Source organism: Tubulanus polymorphus, chromosome 7 (assembly GCF_964204645.1).
Source record: "Tubulanus polymorphus chromosome 7, tnTubPoly1.2, whole genome shotgun sequence".
In the NCBI taxonomy this organism is placed as follows: Eukaryota; Metazoa; Nemertea; class Palaeonemertea; order Tubulaniformes; family Tubulanidae; genus Tubulanus; species Tubulanus polymorphus.
The window spans coordinates 7,292,501-7,313,307 of NC_134031.1; the positions used below are offsets into that span (position 1 = coordinate 7,292,501).

The 20,807-nt window shown below is 39.6% G+C and overlaps 2 protein-coding genes across 3 annotated transcripts; both read right to left on the minus strand.

Moving 5' to 3' along the window:
- Window positions 1–2,835: 2,835 nt before the first annotated feature.
- On the minus strand, window positions 2,836–12,005 carry LOC141908297 (vesicle-associated membrane protein 4-like). Of its 2 annotated transcripts, none has more exons than XM_074798281.1 (8): window positions 11,932–12,005; window positions 8,085–8,225; window positions 7,841–7,887; window positions 7,532–7,573; window positions 6,707–6,807; window positions 5,866–5,945; window positions 5,554–5,605; window positions 2,836–5,366 (listed from the first exon to the last, which is right to left on the minus strand). In XM_074798281.1, the coding sequence occupies exons 2-8, from the start codon at window positions 8,148–8,150 to the stop codon at window positions 5,332–5,334; spliced, it is 423 nt and encodes a 140-aa protein (XP_074654382.1). In that variant the 5' UTR covers window positions 8,151–8,225; window positions 11,932–12,005; the 3' UTR covers window positions 2,836–5,331. The 2 variants fall into 2 exon arrangements, with proteins under 2 accessions (XP_074654382.1, XP_074654383.1); XM_074798282.1 differs by lacking the exon at window positions 11,932–12,005 and adding an exon at window positions 11,749–11,810.
- A 1,747-nt stretch (window positions 12,006–13,752) lies between these two features.
- LOC141908600 (uncharacterized) lies at window positions 13,753–14,790 on the minus strand. The gene has a single exon (XM_074798698.1). It carries the CDS (start codon window positions 14,788–14,790, stop codon window positions 13,753–13,755), a length of 1,038 nt encoding a protein of 345 aa, XP_074654799.1.
- Between the last annotated feature and the right edge of the window lie 6,017 nt (window positions 14,791–20,807).

A 20,807-nucleotide genomic window follows, 5' to 3' on the forward strand; every position in this document is an offset into this window, starting at 1 on the left:
CACAACATCTATATCGCCCTCACAATCACAGCATCTATATCGCCCTCACAATCACAGCATCTATATCACCCTCACAATCACAATTACATCTATTTCACCCTCACAATCGCAGCATCTATATCGCCATCACAATCACAGCATCTATATCGCCCTCACAATCGCAGCATCTATATCGCCATCACAATCACAGCATCTATAAAGCCCTCACAATCGCAGCATCTATATCGCCCTCACAATCACAGCATCTATATCGCCCTTACAATCACAGCATCTATATCGCCCTCACAATCACAGCATGTATATCGCCCTCACAATCGCAGCATCTATATCACCCTCACAATCGCAGCATCTATATCGCCCTCGCAATCACCATTCTGAAATCTTACAGGAGTTGCTAACACAACCGGACACACAACTTCCAGCTACGCAATAACTCGGTTTCAACACCAATTTCAACTCCTTATTATATCGCAGTTGAATGGTTGTTCAATATTGACAGTTCTCTGAATTTTATAAACATAGAATATATAACTCTGCAAAAGTTTTACTTTTCCTGAAATGTTGACGAGAATGACCAGAATATATCACCGACTATCGACTATCAGCTTTCTGATTGCCGACTGCCGACCCGGAAAATGGTCGACAATCAGGTTTCTGATTGCCGATTGTCGACCCGAGAAATGGTCGACATTCAAGTTTCTGATTGCCGATTGCCGACCCGAGAAATGGTCGACAATCAGGTTTCTGATTGCCGATTGCCGACCCGAAAAATGGTCGACAATCAGGTTTCTGATTGCCGATTGCCGATTGCCGACTCGAGAAATGGTCGACTATCAGGTTTCTGATTGCCGATTGCCGACTGTCGACTTCTGAATATTACTTCACGTGCCTCTTTCTATCGATATGCGCGTATTAATACTTTTCTCAGTGAAAATGTTGGAACCAACCCGCAGATCTACTTTTACCTGTTCTGGAGTTGAGCCCAGATCTTTTTGACAGTTTAACTGTCCCGTTACAACGCTCTTTATTATTGTGAAGCGAATCCAACTCGAAACACATGAAACCAATCAAAATTCGACTGCCTTTGCAGTTACAGTGCATCGATGCAAAATTAAGAAATAGTAAATTCAGTTTTTTGCATCGTATGCTTCACAATTTCACATACATCAAATGTGAAAATTTAGTTAGCTCCCTTTTCTTTTTTATACAGGGATACTGGTATCATCCATTCATTATCAAATTGTGACAAGCCCCTGTGCTTTTTTGATATGATATATAGTTTATGGGGATTAAACGCTCAAACAAAAGAAATATTCTGCACCAAATATCCCAAGATACGCGATTTTTGCCTGTCGCAGTGAAACCCTCAGAAGATAAAATCATCTCCGTTACTTCATATATGAGCCTAAAGCTACTCATTTGCCCTTTACCTAACAAGCTATTGATATGATGAATAAATTTCACTTTATAGAGCTACAAACATCAGTGCATGCCATAGCTGTCGCGAAAATATCGACCAGACGTTAGGCCAAAAATTGAGGACTGCGTTTGCAAGGCAAAAATTGTATAGTACGGCATTTCAGGTTTTAAATATATCGTGCAATAAACGTTATTTCATTGTTTTGACTGTGTCCAGAAGCCACAGAAACATAGATTTTTGACTTCTTACGATTCTGTTTGCAAGACACGTTACTATCATTCCCCGAATAATTTTACCAAATCAAAACGGATCTTTTCCATACGTTACGTCAGTTGAGATGGGTGTTTCAATGATCATTTTATCTGTTTGATAACTTGTCTTGTATGGACGCGTCGGGAGATATCGCTTGATGAAGATAATGGCCACAAGATATGTTACCACACGATACGTTACCTTAATCAATTTTTTTTTTTGCGAAATCACGCTTTATTTCTAGGTAGCGATGTAATTTTCATAAATAGGGCATAGGAATGAATGTATAATCCTATATAAAAGTTGTTTCCTGTGTGTAAAACATGTACTACGTTGAAGAGGTTACGTATCTGGTCTTTGTAACGGTCTGGCTCATACTGCTCGTAGAAATATCTATCGCGTTAAAATCTTCTAAGTACATGTTATAATTGATTGCCAATGGTCTTTATCCCGGCTGTTCTTGATGAAATATGGGAGTCTTACCATTTCGCGATCATTCCGTGTGCTCCCAGAGTTAACTATCCGAAAACTGTTTTGACGACTGCCTACATAAGCGAAAAGCGCTTCGGCCTAACCGTATAATTTGCCGGCACTAGCCATTAACCCTTCAGCCATTACTTACGGTACACAATCTCCACTGCCCAATCTCACTAGTTGGCACAAATCTTCTATATCAAACCTCACTAGTTAATGCAAATCTTCACCGCCCAACCTCACCTAGTTAGTGCACAATTTTCAATGTCCAATCTCACCAGTTGGTACAAATTCTCACAGGCTAAACCTCACGAGTTGGCATATAATCCTCAATGTCCAACCTTACTAGTTGGCACAAATCAGCAATTCCAACTTCACGAGTTGGTACAGAATCTTCAATGTCCAACCTCACAAAGTGGTACGAAACATCCGAACTCTTAACCTCACTAGTTGGCAAAGAAATTAAGTTACAAACGGAACGCCCACCAGAGGGAAGTCGACCGATCGAGCTGAAGTCTTCAGGCAAAATTTGTTGCGTCAGATTATTACACTGGTGTCGCTGGTGTCACTGAGCGTCGAGACACAGCTAGCCACATAAAGTTATACCCGTACTTGAACTCAAAGCAATGGCAATAAAACTATTTAAACAGAATAAATATGTATTTTACACATTGATATAAACATAGCATTTTACAAGAAACAGTCAACTTATCCATTATACCCATCAGTAAAACCCTTGGTCCAAATCAACTATAGTAACACGTTAAACATTTTATTTCAACTCCAGTGAACCACGCACTGCAACAGTGAAGCAAGCAACAAAAGAAGAATTTGATATTTCTGTTTTTTAAATGCACAAACTGATATCGAACATAGAACTTGCAGTTTAGATTTCATTATATATTCATTGATGGTCCGTATACAGTAATCGTTGTTGATATATTATTTACAATAACAGAGACATTTAACTTTTTTTCATACAAATGACTAGAATATCAATAGCTTTGTCTTTAGTCTGGGGTAAGTAATTTGTGTATACGAGGTCCTAACATGGAGCTAAATCCGTGACGATCCTTAACCACCTAAGGTAATCTAGAGAATGGGGCCAGTAGTTGAAAATATGACTAAGGTTAACCAGCGGGCGAACACTCATGTACCCGGTGGTTTTTTTACAGTCACTACAACCACCGCGATCACACGGAGACAATTTGGCCCGGGCCAAATTTGCCGAGATCAGGACTGAGTGAAATTTGGCCTGTGCCTGATTAGAGAGTGCTCTCACACATAGACCAATGGCTCAATACTATACAAAGCTCATACAGAGCAAAGTGAATCATCTCAAGAACCAGCTGAAATTCACATTTGACCTGTGCTAAAATTCGGCTCGGACATTGTCCAACGTTTTTGGGTTGGCCCAATTTTGGCACAGACCAAAGACATTTGTGCGATCGCAGCTTATATCAGTCATGCAGAGGATAACATTCACTGTAGTCACTATGCCAGTTATTCAGAGGTTAGCTTTCACCCAATGGTTGACTGTAAAAACTAGGGGTCCAGGGACACCATGCCCACTTGGGAAGTGGTTTCAAATGCTCTACAATCTAACAATTTCAACATTCAACGCCCCTAGGTGACCATTTACAAAAACCAATGACCTTGAAACTCACCACAATCATAGAACCTGTCAGCAGCTACGATTTTGTAATTGATTGTGATAACAAAATATGCCTCGTTACCAATTTAATATGGAAATACTAAGTCATTCTACTATTCAACGCCCCCTGGTGACCATATTCAAAACCCAACGACCTCAAAACTCACCACAATCATAGAACATGTCATGAACTACAACTTTGCAATTGATCATGGTAACAAAATATGCCTAGGTACCAATATAATAAGGAAATACTAAGTTATTCTACTATTCAACGCCCCCTGGTGACCATATAGATAAACTTATGTCCTTAAAACTCGCAAGATGATGTCATGAGCTACAACTTTGCAATTGATTGTGGTTACAAAATATGCATAGGTACGAATATAATAAAGAAATGCTAAGATATTGTATTATTCAACGCCCCCTGGTGGCCATATACAAAATCCAATTACCATGAAACTCACCACAATCATAGAACACGTTATGAGCTTCAACTTTCTAATTGATTGTGGTAGCAAAATATGCTTACGTATCAATATTATTTGGAAAAACTTTTTCCCACTTACGAATGAGTACTGGTGACACAAAGATGGCCGCCAATTGCGTCATAATTGGCTGATGAAAAATACCTATCTCAGGTATAAAACATCCCTTTCCAAAGAATACCCATCACAAATTGCAATGAGAAATGATAAACCAGTAGGAAGCTACAGGACTCAGAATTTGGGCCAAAATTAACATTTTTGGGCACTAAAAAGGTCATAGGACGGCCATCTTGAGTCCGATCGACCCAATTTTTGTTATGTTGATGGGCCCTGGGGGAATTCACATATATCCGAAAGATCAAGGTAATTGATCAGAGCGTCTTCAAAATTTCCCTCAAAAAGTTCAAAAATGTGTAAAAAGTGCTGATTTTGACGAACAACAATGGCTGCCAGTCGGCCATCTTGATTCTGACGGGGCAGTTTTTGGGCTGAAGATGTGTCTAGGGTAGAAACATGTGTAACCCAAATATCAAGACGTTACCTTGAAGCGTCTTCAAAACTTCCCAAAATAACTGGATTCCGTCTATGGACGGATGGACGGACGACGGACGAAAAGTGAACGCAATAGCCCTCTGGGACTAAAGTCCCAAGTGGGCTAAAAACCCTAGTTTCAAGCGAGGCGAATGGTTTACCGATTAGATCGGTATTGAGGAAGAAGTATACTCATACCAATCCGCGTTAGTACTGTGGATCATCAATCGGATACTGATAAAAGCAATTTGACTTATTACAAATAACGGCTGTCTGAGTTGGATTATGTATGTCTTAAAACATTTTACAACCCCTACATAATAAATAGATCAAAATCTCCGAAGATATTAATTTCAATTGATGAATATCTTATCTCGCGGATTGATGTTTATAGAACATCCGAGTCCTCGTTGGAATGTGAGGCTTCATTGGTGGTGCGGCTTTGACAGAGTCCAAATATTTGTGTCCCTCACACGTAACTACATACTACATTTGACATTTATTTCTGCGGCTTACGTTTTCTTCGTTTTCTGAATGATTATCGGAACTGAAAATAAAGAAATGGTTTTCATCGAATATCCATAGATGCATGTTTGAAAACATGGTATGATTATGGTTCAAGATGCATTTTGTTTCAAAAACCTCAAACTATTTAGGCACAAAGGTTACATGTGGTACTCAAATACTGGTTTGTTAAGGCTTTTGACCTTTATCAAGGAAAGGTGCAAACTCACCGAATATAATCAATAAAACGATTATTATGATAGCGGCAACTAAAATTCTCATCTGAAAAGAAAAACAATATCAATCGTTAGTACACACTTGTATACCATAGCTTCATACCGAAAAGCCTCAGGGCACGTTTTTGTAAAACAGCAAAGTTAGCCCTGCAGACAAATCCCCGACTTGCTAAAATGAGGAACAATTGGAATTAATTTTCTCCAATTGACCCCCTCACCCAGAGTAGAATTTTCACCCTGTTAATTGAACTGGCCTTCGGTGAGTATACACAATTCTCACAAGATGATATAGTATGCTTTTCTTACCTTACATTCACGCCACCACATGGTCGTTTTCAAACCTTTAGCTCTAACTCGGAACAGATCGGCATTGCTGGTTAAATTTTCTATGGAAAATAAAAACAACTGAATATACAATAGATGATCTCTAAGGCAAAATCTACTATACTGAACATCCATTGATTAAACAGTGGACTAAACTAGTATACTTGTATATCTAGTTTATACGTCTGTAATTTAACATAAGATCAGATAATTGGATCGGAGCTTTAAGTGGGAAAACACCACATATGTCACCCCGCTATGTTAAAAGTTACGGTAGCCATTTCGAAACATTGAGTAACATGATTTTCATGATAGCTGGACCGAGCCCATCTTAACTTTCAAGTTTGAAGAAGATTGCACCTCATATGAAGTGCGTAGAGCGCCAACGAGAAATCATATTTTCCTTGGTGGCTACTTAGTGATAGTGAGACACCTGATTTTGTAATCCAATTTGAAGAAAACCGCACTATATTCATAGCGTCTAGGGCACTGACAAGAAATTCAAAAAATCTGCAATGGTGCCCATATTGGCACAGCTGGAAACTTGATTTTCAATGGTTCTAATCAATGAACTTACCCCGTTTCACCTATTTATATAAAAAGTAATCGCACATTATTTGGAGAGTGTAAAACGCTAATGAGAGATTCCAGATGACCACCTTGGTGGCCATTGCGGGACAGCGAGAAACCTGATTCATGATGGTGTACTCTCATGTGTGTTGAGCGGGAAAAATGAGAGGGAAAAACGCACAGCACCCCTCTCCCTAGTGGGGTGACCTAATAATTACAATTTTGATTATACACTTTGTGTGGTAAATCTTACCAGATTTATCTTGTAAATCCTCTAATCTATCACCTCGATCGAGAACTTTACCAATATTATCTTGCATAACATCAACGACTTCATCCACCTGACCTTGGAGTCTAAAATTATCAATATAGAATTGTGAATTTCGATGGTTTTTCCTGAAGCAACAACTTAATTTGAGCAACAACGGGATGGCTATTTTGCTCAACACTGAAATACCATGGTAGCAAATAAAATTATAGTGGAATCTCATTACAACGACCTCGATATGGCATAGAACTATAAGTGAACTATACATTTGCCTTTGCGAGCTTTGAAATTGATCAGCTCCCTAACCGTAGATGAACAATCAATTCTTGGCAATATTTTCAATAATATGTTCTCCCGAGCATTGAGGACAGCTTTTTTCAAGGCTCAGTTAAGCTTTAAGACTTAAAGAATAATGAAAAACGCTTAAAGGATTGGGACCGACAACCAGTCTACAAAATTTATCGTTTAAATCGCAAACGATGGAGCGTTGATCAAAACACAAGGGGACAGCTGCTCAAAGGTCGGTTAAAGATAACCGGCGCATAAATACCATAGTAACAATGAACTAAACCAACTTTTGAGCAACTGGCCCGAGATTACTCGCGGTGCCTAGTGGATTTGTGAGGAGTTCGCTAAGAGATCTGTGGATGGTAACAATTTATCTGTCATTAGAAACCTAGAATAGGTAAATTGTAATAAATTCATTCTAGATATAATGATCGGCTATGACAAAAAAATTGATTTCGTCTTCTAAGTTTTGTTGTATCGATGTCCCACAGTGTGTATTTTAAACCCTCAATCACGACTTACCTTTTAATCTTATCATTCGGTCCTGGTTTAGCATTTTGTCCGCTGAAACGGGAATAGATAATCTTAAGTTTACTTTTTTTCAAGTAACGACATTGTAAATGAACTAATTTTAACTCAAGGGTCAAACTAACGGACTACAAAACTGAGTCCCTTACTGTGACGAAATTGACGTTGTTTTGTGAATGATATTTGGCATTAGAGACGATCCATTGAAAAGACATGTACATAGGGATACAGTTGTAAATAGCATTGAAGTGTTTAATTCTACCCTCCCTGCTTGTGCACGTTATTAGTAGACACCTAACTTACTTCAGAAAGAAATCTTCTTCATCAGAATCACCATCCAACAAACTGACCTGCAGCAGAATTATGAATTCGTTAGATAATGGTCTTTAGGGGCCTACTGAGCAACTGGTTCCCGAGTAACTTTATTCATCACTGGTAATACTGGGCTATGAAATGTAACATTATTCACTAAAGGCAGGTCTCAAGCTTTTCAAGCATAAAAATTACCTAATTCAGGCTTAATCTAAAATGAATGTGATTTCATTACCTTTTCTGATTCTCTAGCTGATGTAAAATCTTGACCAGCAACGTGCCTCTTAAATTTGGGAGGCATGGTTCATGGGTATCGTCTTCTAGCTTCTTGGTATTCTTATATTGCTACTCGACTGTTCCTGGCCTGTTGTCACCTCTACAAAATATGAAATTCATAGACGTGATGTGTAACATAATAAAGTTGGGGCTCCAAAATCAAAGCCAAAGACAGATCACCAATATCAGGTCACTAACTAGGCCAAACTCGGGACCTCAGATGTGCTTTAATGGTAATCAGATAGCCCGCAGAGCTCATGTCCATGCGTGATTCCATGTGACTTCACTGTCAAGATGGTTGCAACGCTATAACAGGTTTGTGCCTTAGGCCTATTCCAGTATCGCTTTAGAATTTGCTACCCACTATGTCAATGAGGTCTACTCTGGCATCCTATTAGTCAGTGTCACTATCAAAGCTAACCTGAGGGGGATGACTGTACTTTAGCCAGGTTTCCCTATAGTTTACCCAATTTGACTAATAATAAGCCTACTAATACTACCCATAATCCATAGGCCTACCGGTAGTCACATTGGCGAAACTAGTGGGAAGTAAAACTATGTTGCGATAATGTAAGAAACAACAAAAACTCAGTTCACTGGACTGAGAACCTTAGTCAGTGGCAGTGGAAAATGGTTAATTGTGACCCCTGCTGCTGGTGCTCTGGTTCACGGGAGGTCATAATAGTACAATCACCTCTGAGACAACAAGCAAAAGACAATATCCGTGTATGATGAATAAACGCTAGAAATCTATTTATTATTATTTAAACTGGCGTTTACAATTTACAATCACATCTGCATCTACAAAGTGTCTAAACATCCAAAACTAAACAGCCGCTTTCAGGATCGGACTGGGTGAAGTCATCTCGGTAATTTTGGTCATATCGGTAATAAAGGCAAAGCCAAACGATGACGAATGATTGGCTTAACAACTCAAAACTGCCTGCACGCAGTCACCACAGGGGCTCGAAGTTAGACCGAAGTTAGGGGGTGAACTACTGTGGTTTGTGAAAATATCCGATCGTGAAACTAAACCAGACGGGTTACTGACTAGGGTGAACTGCAGCTTAGATCATCCAATATCCAAGGTACTATAATCATAAAAATAAATACCGGTAGTACCTAGTACCTTTATAGTATTGAATGATCTAACAGTTCAACAGTTCACCCCCAAACTTCAAATACGAGACCCGGTGGACGCAGTTGAGTTGGTAGTTGCTCGTGACATCGTCAACTTCACGCAGTTGCATTAATTATAGACGGACGACGGGCGCCTAAGGCGCCCGGAGGACGTCCCTTTGATAAACGCGTATATGTGGATTCTAGAAAGTGTCTTTTTAACCGAATCTGACTTACTGACAAAGTCAGAAAAAAATGACGTCAGAGTACGTCGGGTTTGAAGTTCATGGGGAAATCGAAAGTAGAATTACGTCACGCTAAAATCCGGCAGCGAAGTAACTAAAATCCGGCAACTTTTGGATCGGGTGATTTCAGAATGTATTTATTTCGTGAAATTTCGACCAAGATTGGATCTTTGAATCATTTAACAATCAACCGCGTTGATCGAACGAGTTCAAAATAGCTGAAATTCCCTTAGAAACCGGAGCGAATTCATAGTAACACGGGCCCGCTCCGGCATCGCGCACGGGTTCGAATCCCGGAGAATTACGCTCTAGCGCGCACGTACAGCAGTCAACCCCAGCCGCAGCACTGAAACATTTAATTATCTTATCAAATTAAATTACTCTAAAACAGCGATGATAGTTAAACTGAGTGCGTTAGACTGAGTCGTACGATTTGCTTAAAATTTCACGGCAGCGCGGCGGATTGCCGATTGGTCTGGCGCGAGCAGCAGCCCCAACCATCGTGGTCGGCAACAACATTTAGTCTCTGCCCCTTCTTTCACCAAATAAGGAATTCGGTACCGCTAGCTACGTGCACTGCTTATTTACTTGAGCCGTAGATACCCATACTCGATATTCCCGAAGGATTAGAAACAAATAAATATTTTTCGTAAGAGAAATCAATTTCTCTTTTTGTATTGACATTTGAATTTTTCTGCTGATAATTAATTAATTCGATTCTTTCAGGCAGAAAATAATTTTCCGATTGATGCGTTTCAACGCGTCTTCCATTTTCCTCCGCAATTAAACAATTCGTAGTAATCTTCTTGTCCTTTTGTTTTCGAATGGTGCTACCGGTAATTTCTAAATTAACAACCAGGTCAAAATTCTTCAATCTTGCAAAAAACCAGTCTCAGTCTAACTCAGTTTCACTTCAAAATGTCGGTTAAATAGTGGTTTTGCAAAGTGGTTTAAACCATTGAATAATTCTTGATACACTATAATCTAAATCAAAATAGTTTTTAGCAGTGATAAACAGTGCCACGGGTAAGCCATATACCAAAAATTAATATCGATAAATAATTCAGTTGGGAAATTGGGTCAAGTCTTTTTCTGGCAGAATATTGAATTTCATTATCTTAAAAGCCCAAATTTTCTATAACCAGAAATTAATCAAACCTTAGAGTTACAGTTTCATCGTCTTTCCCCCCTCCCCCAACCCTCTGGCATTATTTTTCATTTTGCCAAGTTTTATTTAAGAATTGATATGCTTTGGGCCCACAATTTCAATATGAAATAAAATTGATCAAAGTTACTTTCCAGTTCCATGGGATTGACAACAATTAATTTTCTCTGTGTTCCTAGTCACAGAAAATATTTTGAGTGTATTTCGTTATACACTCAAAATACACAATACATACACAATACACAATATCAAAATACACGAAGTTGTTTTCGAATCGAAATGATTTGTTAGTATAAAAAATTACGAAGTGGCTACTCGTACGGACCCGTACGAATAATTCCGTAGGCTATTCGTACACACCCGTCGGATAACTTTGGAATTATGTGTACGGGAAGGGATAGGGTTAGGGTAAGGTGAAGCTATATGTAGTTAAAACATTCGACCGACTGTCAGCGAGCTCGGTGGTCTAGTGGTATGATGCTGCGCTAGTAATTTACTGGCCCGGGTTCGAATCTCGCTTTATCCGCTATTTTTCTCTAACTCTATTCTCCACACTTGAATTTTTAAGTCGTGCACTTCTGTACGCATGCGCGGCGTTAATCGGCCAATCAGCAACAGTTATTAGCGCATGGAGTTCGTGAATTGACGTAAAATCGGAAAATTCGCGTTTGCAAAGCTGAAAGATCGTATGGATTAACGAAACAACCGCAATATTTAGAAAATATAGAATGTTTTGCGCATTTGAAGCCCTCGACCATCAAAATCGGTGAAGGATTTCGTGTCGAACTCAACGTTTTAAATTTCGAAATCGGCAAAAACCGGTGTCATAGCATTTTCGGTCCAGGCGATTTCGGCCCTAATTTCGCGTTCAAAGACATATAATTCACGAACTATTCATTGGAAGTTAACGGGATTAGTTTCGTTAGAAGCCGGAAGCTATTAGCTTTCATATCATGCCTGGATTATCAAAATCGGACGAGAAATAACGAAATAGTAAGCGACTGAAGTTGAGTAGTTTGTGAGCGTCGTTAGCCCCCTTGTTATTTTATATATACTATATACATTGGATTAACAGATTATCGTTTTTACATTACCTACAACTCTGATACGAGCCCCTGTGGTGACGAAGCGTCCGTCACTTGGATTTCATCTATTACATATTACGCAAAACCAAAAGTAATGTGTAGGCCTAATTGTAAATATATTGAAATATAAATCAAGCTATGAAAGACGCGTTTTAATGAATCACTGGCAAATACGGAGCAAGATTTTCTAACCTAATATCACGAAAATTGCAAATAAACGAAATATTTTCTCCGTAAAAAAACTTCACCCGGAAGTACGCGTGAGCTCCACACAAATCGCAAAATGTAGGCATAAAGGGTGGCTCCGACACAATTCGCAAATTCAAATTCAAATATTTATTCAGTATAAACAATTGCACTGTTTGTGACTGACATTTATACATACATACATGTTACAAAGTGAGAAAAAAAAATAATAATCATTAACATCTGAACAATCTAAACATCTAAACAAGCACTGATATAAAACAGATATACATGTAATATGATAGACTATATGCATGGCTTTCAACAAAAAATACTGTATCGGCAGTTGCCAGTGCATGCCAGGAGATGAAGCTGATAAAGTTTTAATGACGGCAATCCAAGAAACCGAATGTCAAATGTGACTCTTCTTAGTTTGAAGTCTGAGATTCACTAATCGGTCTTTTCTATTCTTCCTCTGAAGGCTTCCTAAGTCGACGAAAGATTAATACAAACAGCGCTAATTCTAGAAGACAAACCCAATCTTTTTTCATACCAGTGTTTACAAGTAGCCAACGCACACGACGCCGCAGCGAAAAATTGAAACAAGACACAGAAACATGTTTCCGAATATTTCCCTACGTCACACGCGAGTTGGGCATTAAATGTACATACTATATGGTGTGTTCGAATCTAAATCTTAAACATTTCGTGCTCCACGAAGGTTGACTAAGCTCTTTGTGAAATATTGAAAACGAATCCCGCTCTGTTGTCACGATCTTGTTCTTAAATGTGATGAAAATTCTAATTTTTGCGATTTGGTATAAATAACGGACAGGCGCTCAATTACTGCGACGCACGCTCAGTCGGGATCTCGATTACCGTATTTTTTCGAAAATTCGCTTTGTAAATATAAAATCAATCGAAAAGTGGTCGCAAGAACGCGTTCACGGTAGGATTTACTTTCACTCATATTTGAAACTTAGAGAACAATTTAAACGCTCAAAATTCAGCCATAGACTGAAGTAATGTACACGTAGGTCCACGCACAAAAACAGAAGTTTTAAATTTGTCAGAATATTATTTCATTTTATTTTCATGAAATTATACATGAAAACCCGTGCTTGATATTCGAAGAAGTTGTTTATCCGGATCTGTCATGCGCGTTAGAAAAAAGAAAATCCCGCGAAAATACAATAGAATCATAGTTAATGATCACAACATACAAGTTGAATACATATAATCTGACAAACACAATGAATACTACTATGTACAATGTATATCGATTCTAAAGATACGACATCGAATCCAGTTATCTCGTTAGTTTTCAATTAAAAGAACAAAATACTTTTAATTTAGACCAAAATCTTTACCAACCTAGCAGAAGCCATTAATTCCACAGTTAAGAGTTAGAGTTAAAACTTCTTGTTTTGAATTTCAAATATCAAACTCTGACTTAAATTCGAACTAAGGATCCAAGTTCATTAAGCGTGGGTTAAGATTTAACATAAGGGTAAACATTGAAGATAAAATCTGACACAGGATCCAGTTCCACAAAGTTCGGGATCAAGTTCCACAGTTCAGGACCCAGTTCCCCAATTCTGGATCCAGTTCCACAGTTCTGGATCCAGTTCCGCAGTTCGGGATCCACTTCCACAGTTCGGGATCCAGTTCCGCAGTTCAGGGTCCAGTTTCACTTAATCGAAAACTGAATGCTGAACTATGAACTTGTGTGTCCTGCTGAACTGTCGGCCCAGACTGAGCTTGAGCAATCACATCGATGAGATAATAGCCAGTAGGACCGATTCAGTTAGAGTTGGTGTTGTGAATTCACAGTGAAGAGGATTTGACGAGCTTAGAGCCTCCACGACACATGAGATAACCTCTCACTTCCGCCGAGGAAAACACATAAACTAGAAAGTTCAACACGTAATTCATCTCCCATAGAATATTAGTAACCGGACCGTAAATATTCTCTCTCATCCACAGCCAATCAGGCCACACGAGCATACATGTTATCACGATAGTACTCGGTGTCAAACATATAACCAATGTCGAAGTAACCGCTACTAGTAATTTAGTGACCTTGAGAGCGTTAGCGCGCTTCTTTCTTTCAGATGGATCCGCGCTAGCCAACTCGGAGAGATTCTTGCGCCTGAGTAATGCGGTGATTATGGACGCGTTGCAAGCCGTGATTAAAGTCATGGGCAAAATAGAAATCAACGCCGACGACGTTAAAGCGTTTGCAGCTTGGGTTTTTACGTCGACATAACAACCCAATATCGGGTGGAACTCTAACTTAAAACTGGGCATCAAAATGTACGTCATAACCAGTGCTGCTACAAATAGCGTCGAAACGGTAATAATCGTTGCCGCTTTTCTCGTGCACAAACGAAAACCAAAAACCGGGAAACAGACCACGATCAATCGTTCAACGCTGATCGCCGAAACCAACCAAGAACTCTGGACAGCTAATGTAAGACTGAAGTACGTGGCCGCGGTACTGGTCGCGAAATTCACCGGTTTAACTACCAACGGACCACCGAACCATAGACTGGCCAAATTCAACCAGATAACCAGACGCTGGACCACGTTACCCACATCAACCAATGATAGAGCTGATAGGTAAACGGTGTACGAATGCCTGCGCATTTTCGTGAAAGTCATGATTACAAATGATAAAATGTTTGCCGCGAGACCGAAAGTCGAAAGAACGAATGATCCGATAAACTGAAGCCAGGCTTTCCACATCGGTCCGTCCAGTAGCGATTGCGCGTATACGTAGTATAAATCACAGTAATGCCCGAGTTGGTAGACACCGACACTTTCTTCTTCGCCACCAAGAGTTACATTTCCGCTTAACGCCATGTTACTGTATTCACAAAAGCTCCGGCAGGTATAAGGTAGTTCTCGATACTAAGTTTGCGAGTAAAATTGTATTTTTGTCGGATATTCGACTTCCTATAATCAACCACCGATAACAGCCGCGGACGAAGCGGATTGTTGTTGCCACACTACAGTAAATCTTGGAGTCTCTTTAACTGATGACAGCTTCCTCTTTTGAGAAAATCTTGAGAGAAAAAACGCGCTACTAGTTGAACAAGAAGCTGTCGCAAGGATTATGAACTTGCGGCGCATCTGACATGGCTGGTCGAACACCTCACCGGTATTTATAAGGATTTCGCTGAAAGGGGTGTTTAGAGCGTGTGAACTGGTATTTTGAACTTAGTAATTATTAAATTTCATATCGAAACCATAATTGCCACAATTGACAAATAAGATGCCCTGGCTAGTGTAGAGTTCATCATGATAATGGCCAAGTATTTATAATAAGCGGGAACAAATGGTTTGCAGAATCAGGTCCGCCATCTGTGTCAGAGGCGCCAACATAAACAAGCGAGAAACTGTCAAAATCACTTATCTCTTGCAATCTATTGATACATTTTTTTCATCATCTCGTTCTATATTTATCATGTTTTAATAGAGTAATAACTTTTAAAAAGTAAAAGTAAATTAGATAAAATCGTAGGTCACATAAAACCAGCGGTAATTTAGTGTTCGTATTAAATGCTTTATGTAAAGATCTACAATAACCGCCCCCCCCCGCCCAAATACAGGTCATACGTATCGTTAAAAACGAGGAAAATTTTACAGATGAAGTACTGGACTGGACACATCGATCAGTTTTTGAAACTTTCTAATGTCTGCAGTGTTTGTAGTTCATTTTCATTGAACGACATCAAGTGCGATTGAAAGTAGACCTAAAAAAGGGAAAATGGTGTCCAGGGTGAGCAGGTGCAGGGTCTGGGCTGAGGGTCTACAGGGTCCAGGCTGTGAAGGTACAGGGCCAGGCTGAGAGGGTACACAATGTCCAGGCTGAGGGCTTACAGGGTCCAGGCTGTGAAGGTACAGGGCCAGGCTGAGGGTACACAAGGTCCAGGCTGAGGGTCTACAGGGTCCAGGCTGTGAAGATACAGGGCCAGACTGAGAGGGTACACAATGTCCAGGCTGAGGGCTTTCAGGGTCCAGGCTGTGAAGGTACATGGCCAGGCTGAGGGTACACAAGGTCCAGGCTGAGGGTCTACAGGGTCCAGGCTGTGAAGGTACATGGCCAGGCTGAGGGTACACAAGGTCCAGGCTGAGGGTCTACAGGGTCCAGGCTGTGAAGGTAAAGGGCCAGGCTGAGGGTACACAATGTCCAGGCTGAGGGTCTACAGGGTCCAGGCTGTGAAGGTACAGGGCCAGGCTGAGGGTACACAAGGTCCAGGCTGAGGGTTTACAGGGTCCAGGTTGTGAAGGTACAGGGCCAGGCTGAGGGTACATAAGGTCCAGGCTGAGGGTCTACAGGGTCCAGGCTGTGAAGGTACAGGGCCAGGCTGAGGGTACACAAGGTCCAGGCTGAAGGGAATTCAGAGTTCAGGCTGAGGGTCTACCAGGGTCCAGGCTGTGAAGGTGCGAAGTCCAAGATCTAGATGGATACCTGCACTAGAAGAATTATGCAATCAAGTTTTGGGTGGAATCGAGGTGGCTTGAAATGTAAAATCATGTTACCAGAATCTGATTCCTAATCTTACACGGGCAGAAGATATCCAAATTATTATAATACATTACAATTAATTCATTGTAGTTAATTATCTAAGAGTTTCATTTGATCAATAATTTAGAGGAAATATTGCAAACAGTGTTAGCATTCCTAACTCATAATTACCGCCCGAACTTAACGGTGAGACGTATATAATCAGAATTATTTCTCTAATCGCGATGATTATCTAGACGAAGCCTATCATCATTTTAATTTTAAGTGACGCGGGAGTCTCTTGTGCGGAAAATCTCGCTTTCAAAGTTTCGTGATTCGTGTAATTTACTCACACGCGTGCGTTCAGAAACAAAACGATGTGTCGTTATGGCACTAACAAGGTGTTTGCTCACACCACAAATACACCTAATTTCGATGACGAGGCCACAATCACCGCAGCCAGATTTACTCAGGCCGACTGGAGGAAGACATTTCGTGAAGGGATCTTGTACCTTCAAGGCCCGCCAGTTACAGGCTTGAAGTGGCTCGGGAGTGCTCGGAATACATCGTCAGTAAATGTGGGATCCGAACGTAGAATATGATTGAATCTCAAGTGAACATCATCCACCGCTAGTTGGAGCCATCCGCGTTCGTTCGGCGAGAGGCAAGTGAGGATGGGTTTACTCGGCGTCGATTACCTCGGATTATCAAGTGCCCTCTTGATAGGCCTACTACAAGTATTACTCCAATTCGTCATGATCACAACCCGTAGCTCCAGATAGAAATTTCAGCCAACCAGTATCTAATATGAATATTTTTTTCCAATCAGTAAAAGCGAAATGTTTAGATATATACATATATACACACAAGAAACATATTGTGTAATGAGCCATATTTAGACAAAAAGTGACGTGATCTGCTTAAGCCCGGCTTAACTCTTTCCATGTTGGAATTTTTTACCAAAATCCAATCAATCTGATATTAATTAATTTAGGCGAATTTGACATATGGTTTTTAATGTCCATTAAAGTGCTTTTCTAATGCAAAACCCCTGTATAACCCCTGTTTTTTCACCCAAGCGGACCCTTTAAATGCATTATGAAATGAGAGCAGTTACTCTGGGACTGGAAAATCTGGATGATCTAGGCTTACTTATCACTCCGAACTTCAACTACGAGTCCCTGTCAAACAGCTGGCGATCTATGGCAACTCCGATATGTAGTGTGGAGCGTCGGAAAGCCACGTACTGTCATTTTGTTTTGTTTAAGTCACTTAATGAGCTTGCGCCGGAAACACAAGGCCCGTCGAATCGTTGAATAAACTACTATCTCCAGGAAACATTTTCGGACTTTTTTCTGTGGTGTTCTCTTTAAACTTTCGTCACAACGCGAATAGTGTCGTATCAATCGAACAAGGCCCGTTCCATCGCGGTTAAATGTAAAATCCAAAACGATTTCTTAGGATAGAATCGAACGACGTGAAGCAAGAGGTAACCAAACAAACAAACCCGCAAGTTTGTCAGTCACCTATTTGGCCGCGTATTTGTGGCCGGGTGTTCGAAGATAAAGATAAAGCACAGCTGGTGACCTGGCCAAACTTCGCAAGTCTCGTTTGGCAAATCCCGAAACAGTTTCTGCAAAAGCCGCGAGTGTGATAATTGGAAACCAACATTGACGACGAAAAACAAAAGATTCATTTTTCAACTTAATAAATTTCGGGGAAATTGTTCGAAGTTCTCCGCTACAATCGATACTATAAAACCCGATTCAACAATTCTGCACTAAATACTAACCCTAGAGCTCAATAATAATTGAATCTTACTGAAAATTGAGGAACTGGGTCCGAAAATCTATGAATAAGTTATAAAGAGTTTCCTGTGACTGGGAACAAAGAGTTTCTGTAAATAGAAGAGCTCAGTCCGGATCACATTCAGTTCACACACATGTACGCACGTACATAAACTGTCAGCTTTATCTGCTATACCTGAAAGCTTGCATCATCATTCTGTAGATATGTCAGTGAACGTATGGATGATGGTATGATCACAATTCGCTTATCGGAATTTATTGTTTATCGAGGTTAAACAATAGGAGAGATTGTCTGAATTCCCCACTTATCTTTAATCTAACTCACATCATACAAATATACAGCTTTCATCTGAGATCGTTGATGCCTTGAGGGGTTTATCTAGAATATTTATGAATAGATTCTGCATGTTTTTTCTTGCAGAAAATAAGTTTGATATTGCGCTCTATATTTCAGAGAAACAATTATTCCATCGTGAAAATGACACAATTAATTATATTCAAACCAAACATATGAAATATTTCAGTATAACGTTCGGGAATAGATACAACAATATTATGGTCTGGTTAAATCATCATTTTAGGTGAGCATGTCTCTGGTAAATCGTCAGGTTCTTCATAGAAATGTTACTAAGATTTCTGACTAGATTTCATTTTACAAAAAAAGCAATCAGTAAACATTTTAATAGATTGATTTCTGAAAACTTTCATTGTTCCGGTGTATATAAAGAAATTGACACAAAATACAAACTGTCGAAATGTTTGTAGGAATTTTTCTAACTCGAACCATAAAGTGCCGAGAAAGAATGTAGAATGTGGAAATGAACTGGCACCGATAATAATTCCATGATTTCTATAAAGCACTGGTTGAATGGCGGACATTAAGTTGTAAATGCATTTAGCTGCAGCTTGCGGAAAAACTAGTAAAACATACACAATAACTACAACTAGAAGAGTTTTACTGGCTGAAGATTGATGACGATCTGTTCTCTTCGCTCTCAGCTCAGATCTCTTATTGCGTAATACAGCAGTTAACACTGATAATATTACAATCATTACAGAAGGAAAGATATCTTGTAGAAATGTTTTTACAGCTTTTATTTGTGAGGTTTGGGATGAAGGCATATATTGGAATAGATGTCCACATGCAAATCTGTCATATGTTTCATTGTATCTACGAGATTTGCTGAGATAAACCTTGTAAGTGATTGCAGAATCCAAGTTCATGAAATACGCCCAGAAGATGACAGAACCTACTGCAATTTTACGCCGAGTGACGGTGAAATGTTTCATGTGAAAGAAAGGAAAACGAATAGAAACAAATCTCTCGAGAGCAATCACTATAACTGTGTAGTTTGATACAGATATTGCCTGGTTATAAAATAGGTTTGAAAATATACACGAAGGAAACACTCGATTGGGCAGATAGTGGAAATAGTAATAGAAATAGTAAAGTGATGGACATAGTTTACTGTGTTTAGTGAATGTCAGGTAAGTTACGTCACATTCTGTATAAAATCCTAGATGATAAACAACGAACCCTTTCAAAAATTCAGGGAAGTTCCTAAGCTCAAACAAGACGACAAGTTGATCTGAAAACGCGAGAGTTATGAGATAGGGGAACGTGCAACGAACTGACCGATATCTGCGACACTTTATCAGTAAAATCATTGTCAGTAAGTTAAACACACTTCCCGGCGGAAGCAAGAACACATTTCTGAATATTCTGTTATATTCATTAACGAAGTTGATAAATCTTCTGAAAGCTATGATATAACCCGGTGTCTTCACAGCAGTGCGGTATATTCTACGAGTTGTGGTGGTGATAGTGGTAAAATTATCCATGAAAAGAACAGAACTGTTTGACACGACAATCTGTGTTGTTACTGCTTCCCCCAAAGTATGTGTTAGAATGCATCCTTCAAACTACTGCTACAGAACACACTTTAATCATCTATGCGTTTCACATACTGTGTTTGAATTACTACCTACGCGAGGCGCTCGATTTAAAAATACCCAATCTAAAATTGTTTTGAAAGCCTCATATATGACAATCCACTGCAGATTTAATACTTTTTAGATCTAAAAGCTCTTCTTTTGTGAGAATATGTTGCTGTGTTGACACTGTGGTGTGACATTTTAGGGAATGGTGCAATCAATTGTATTAGAAAGTACTGTTTGAGACTATAAGAATGTCATTAGGAATCTAATGGAGTTTATTTCATGATATATCTACGAGAAAGTAGGTTTTGGGGCCAGTTTTGGCTCAAGACCGCCACGACTTGTGCGTCAGCGCCAGTTGTCACAATTCCAGAAGCCGAGCAAAACAAAATAAAAACGATTAATGCAAGAGTGCTGTAATCTATCTCTTCATATAAGTTATGTTTATAGTACGTACTTTGTGCACGAAATACAATGTGATCTTTACAAATATCACCAATAATTGTTGCATTTTCCCGGGAATTCCCAACTCTCGGTCTTTGACTTCGTCGATACGGTACATCGTTTTCGGAGCTCTGATAAATGTTTGTGAATGGTGCCTTTCTTTAAACGATGGATCCTGA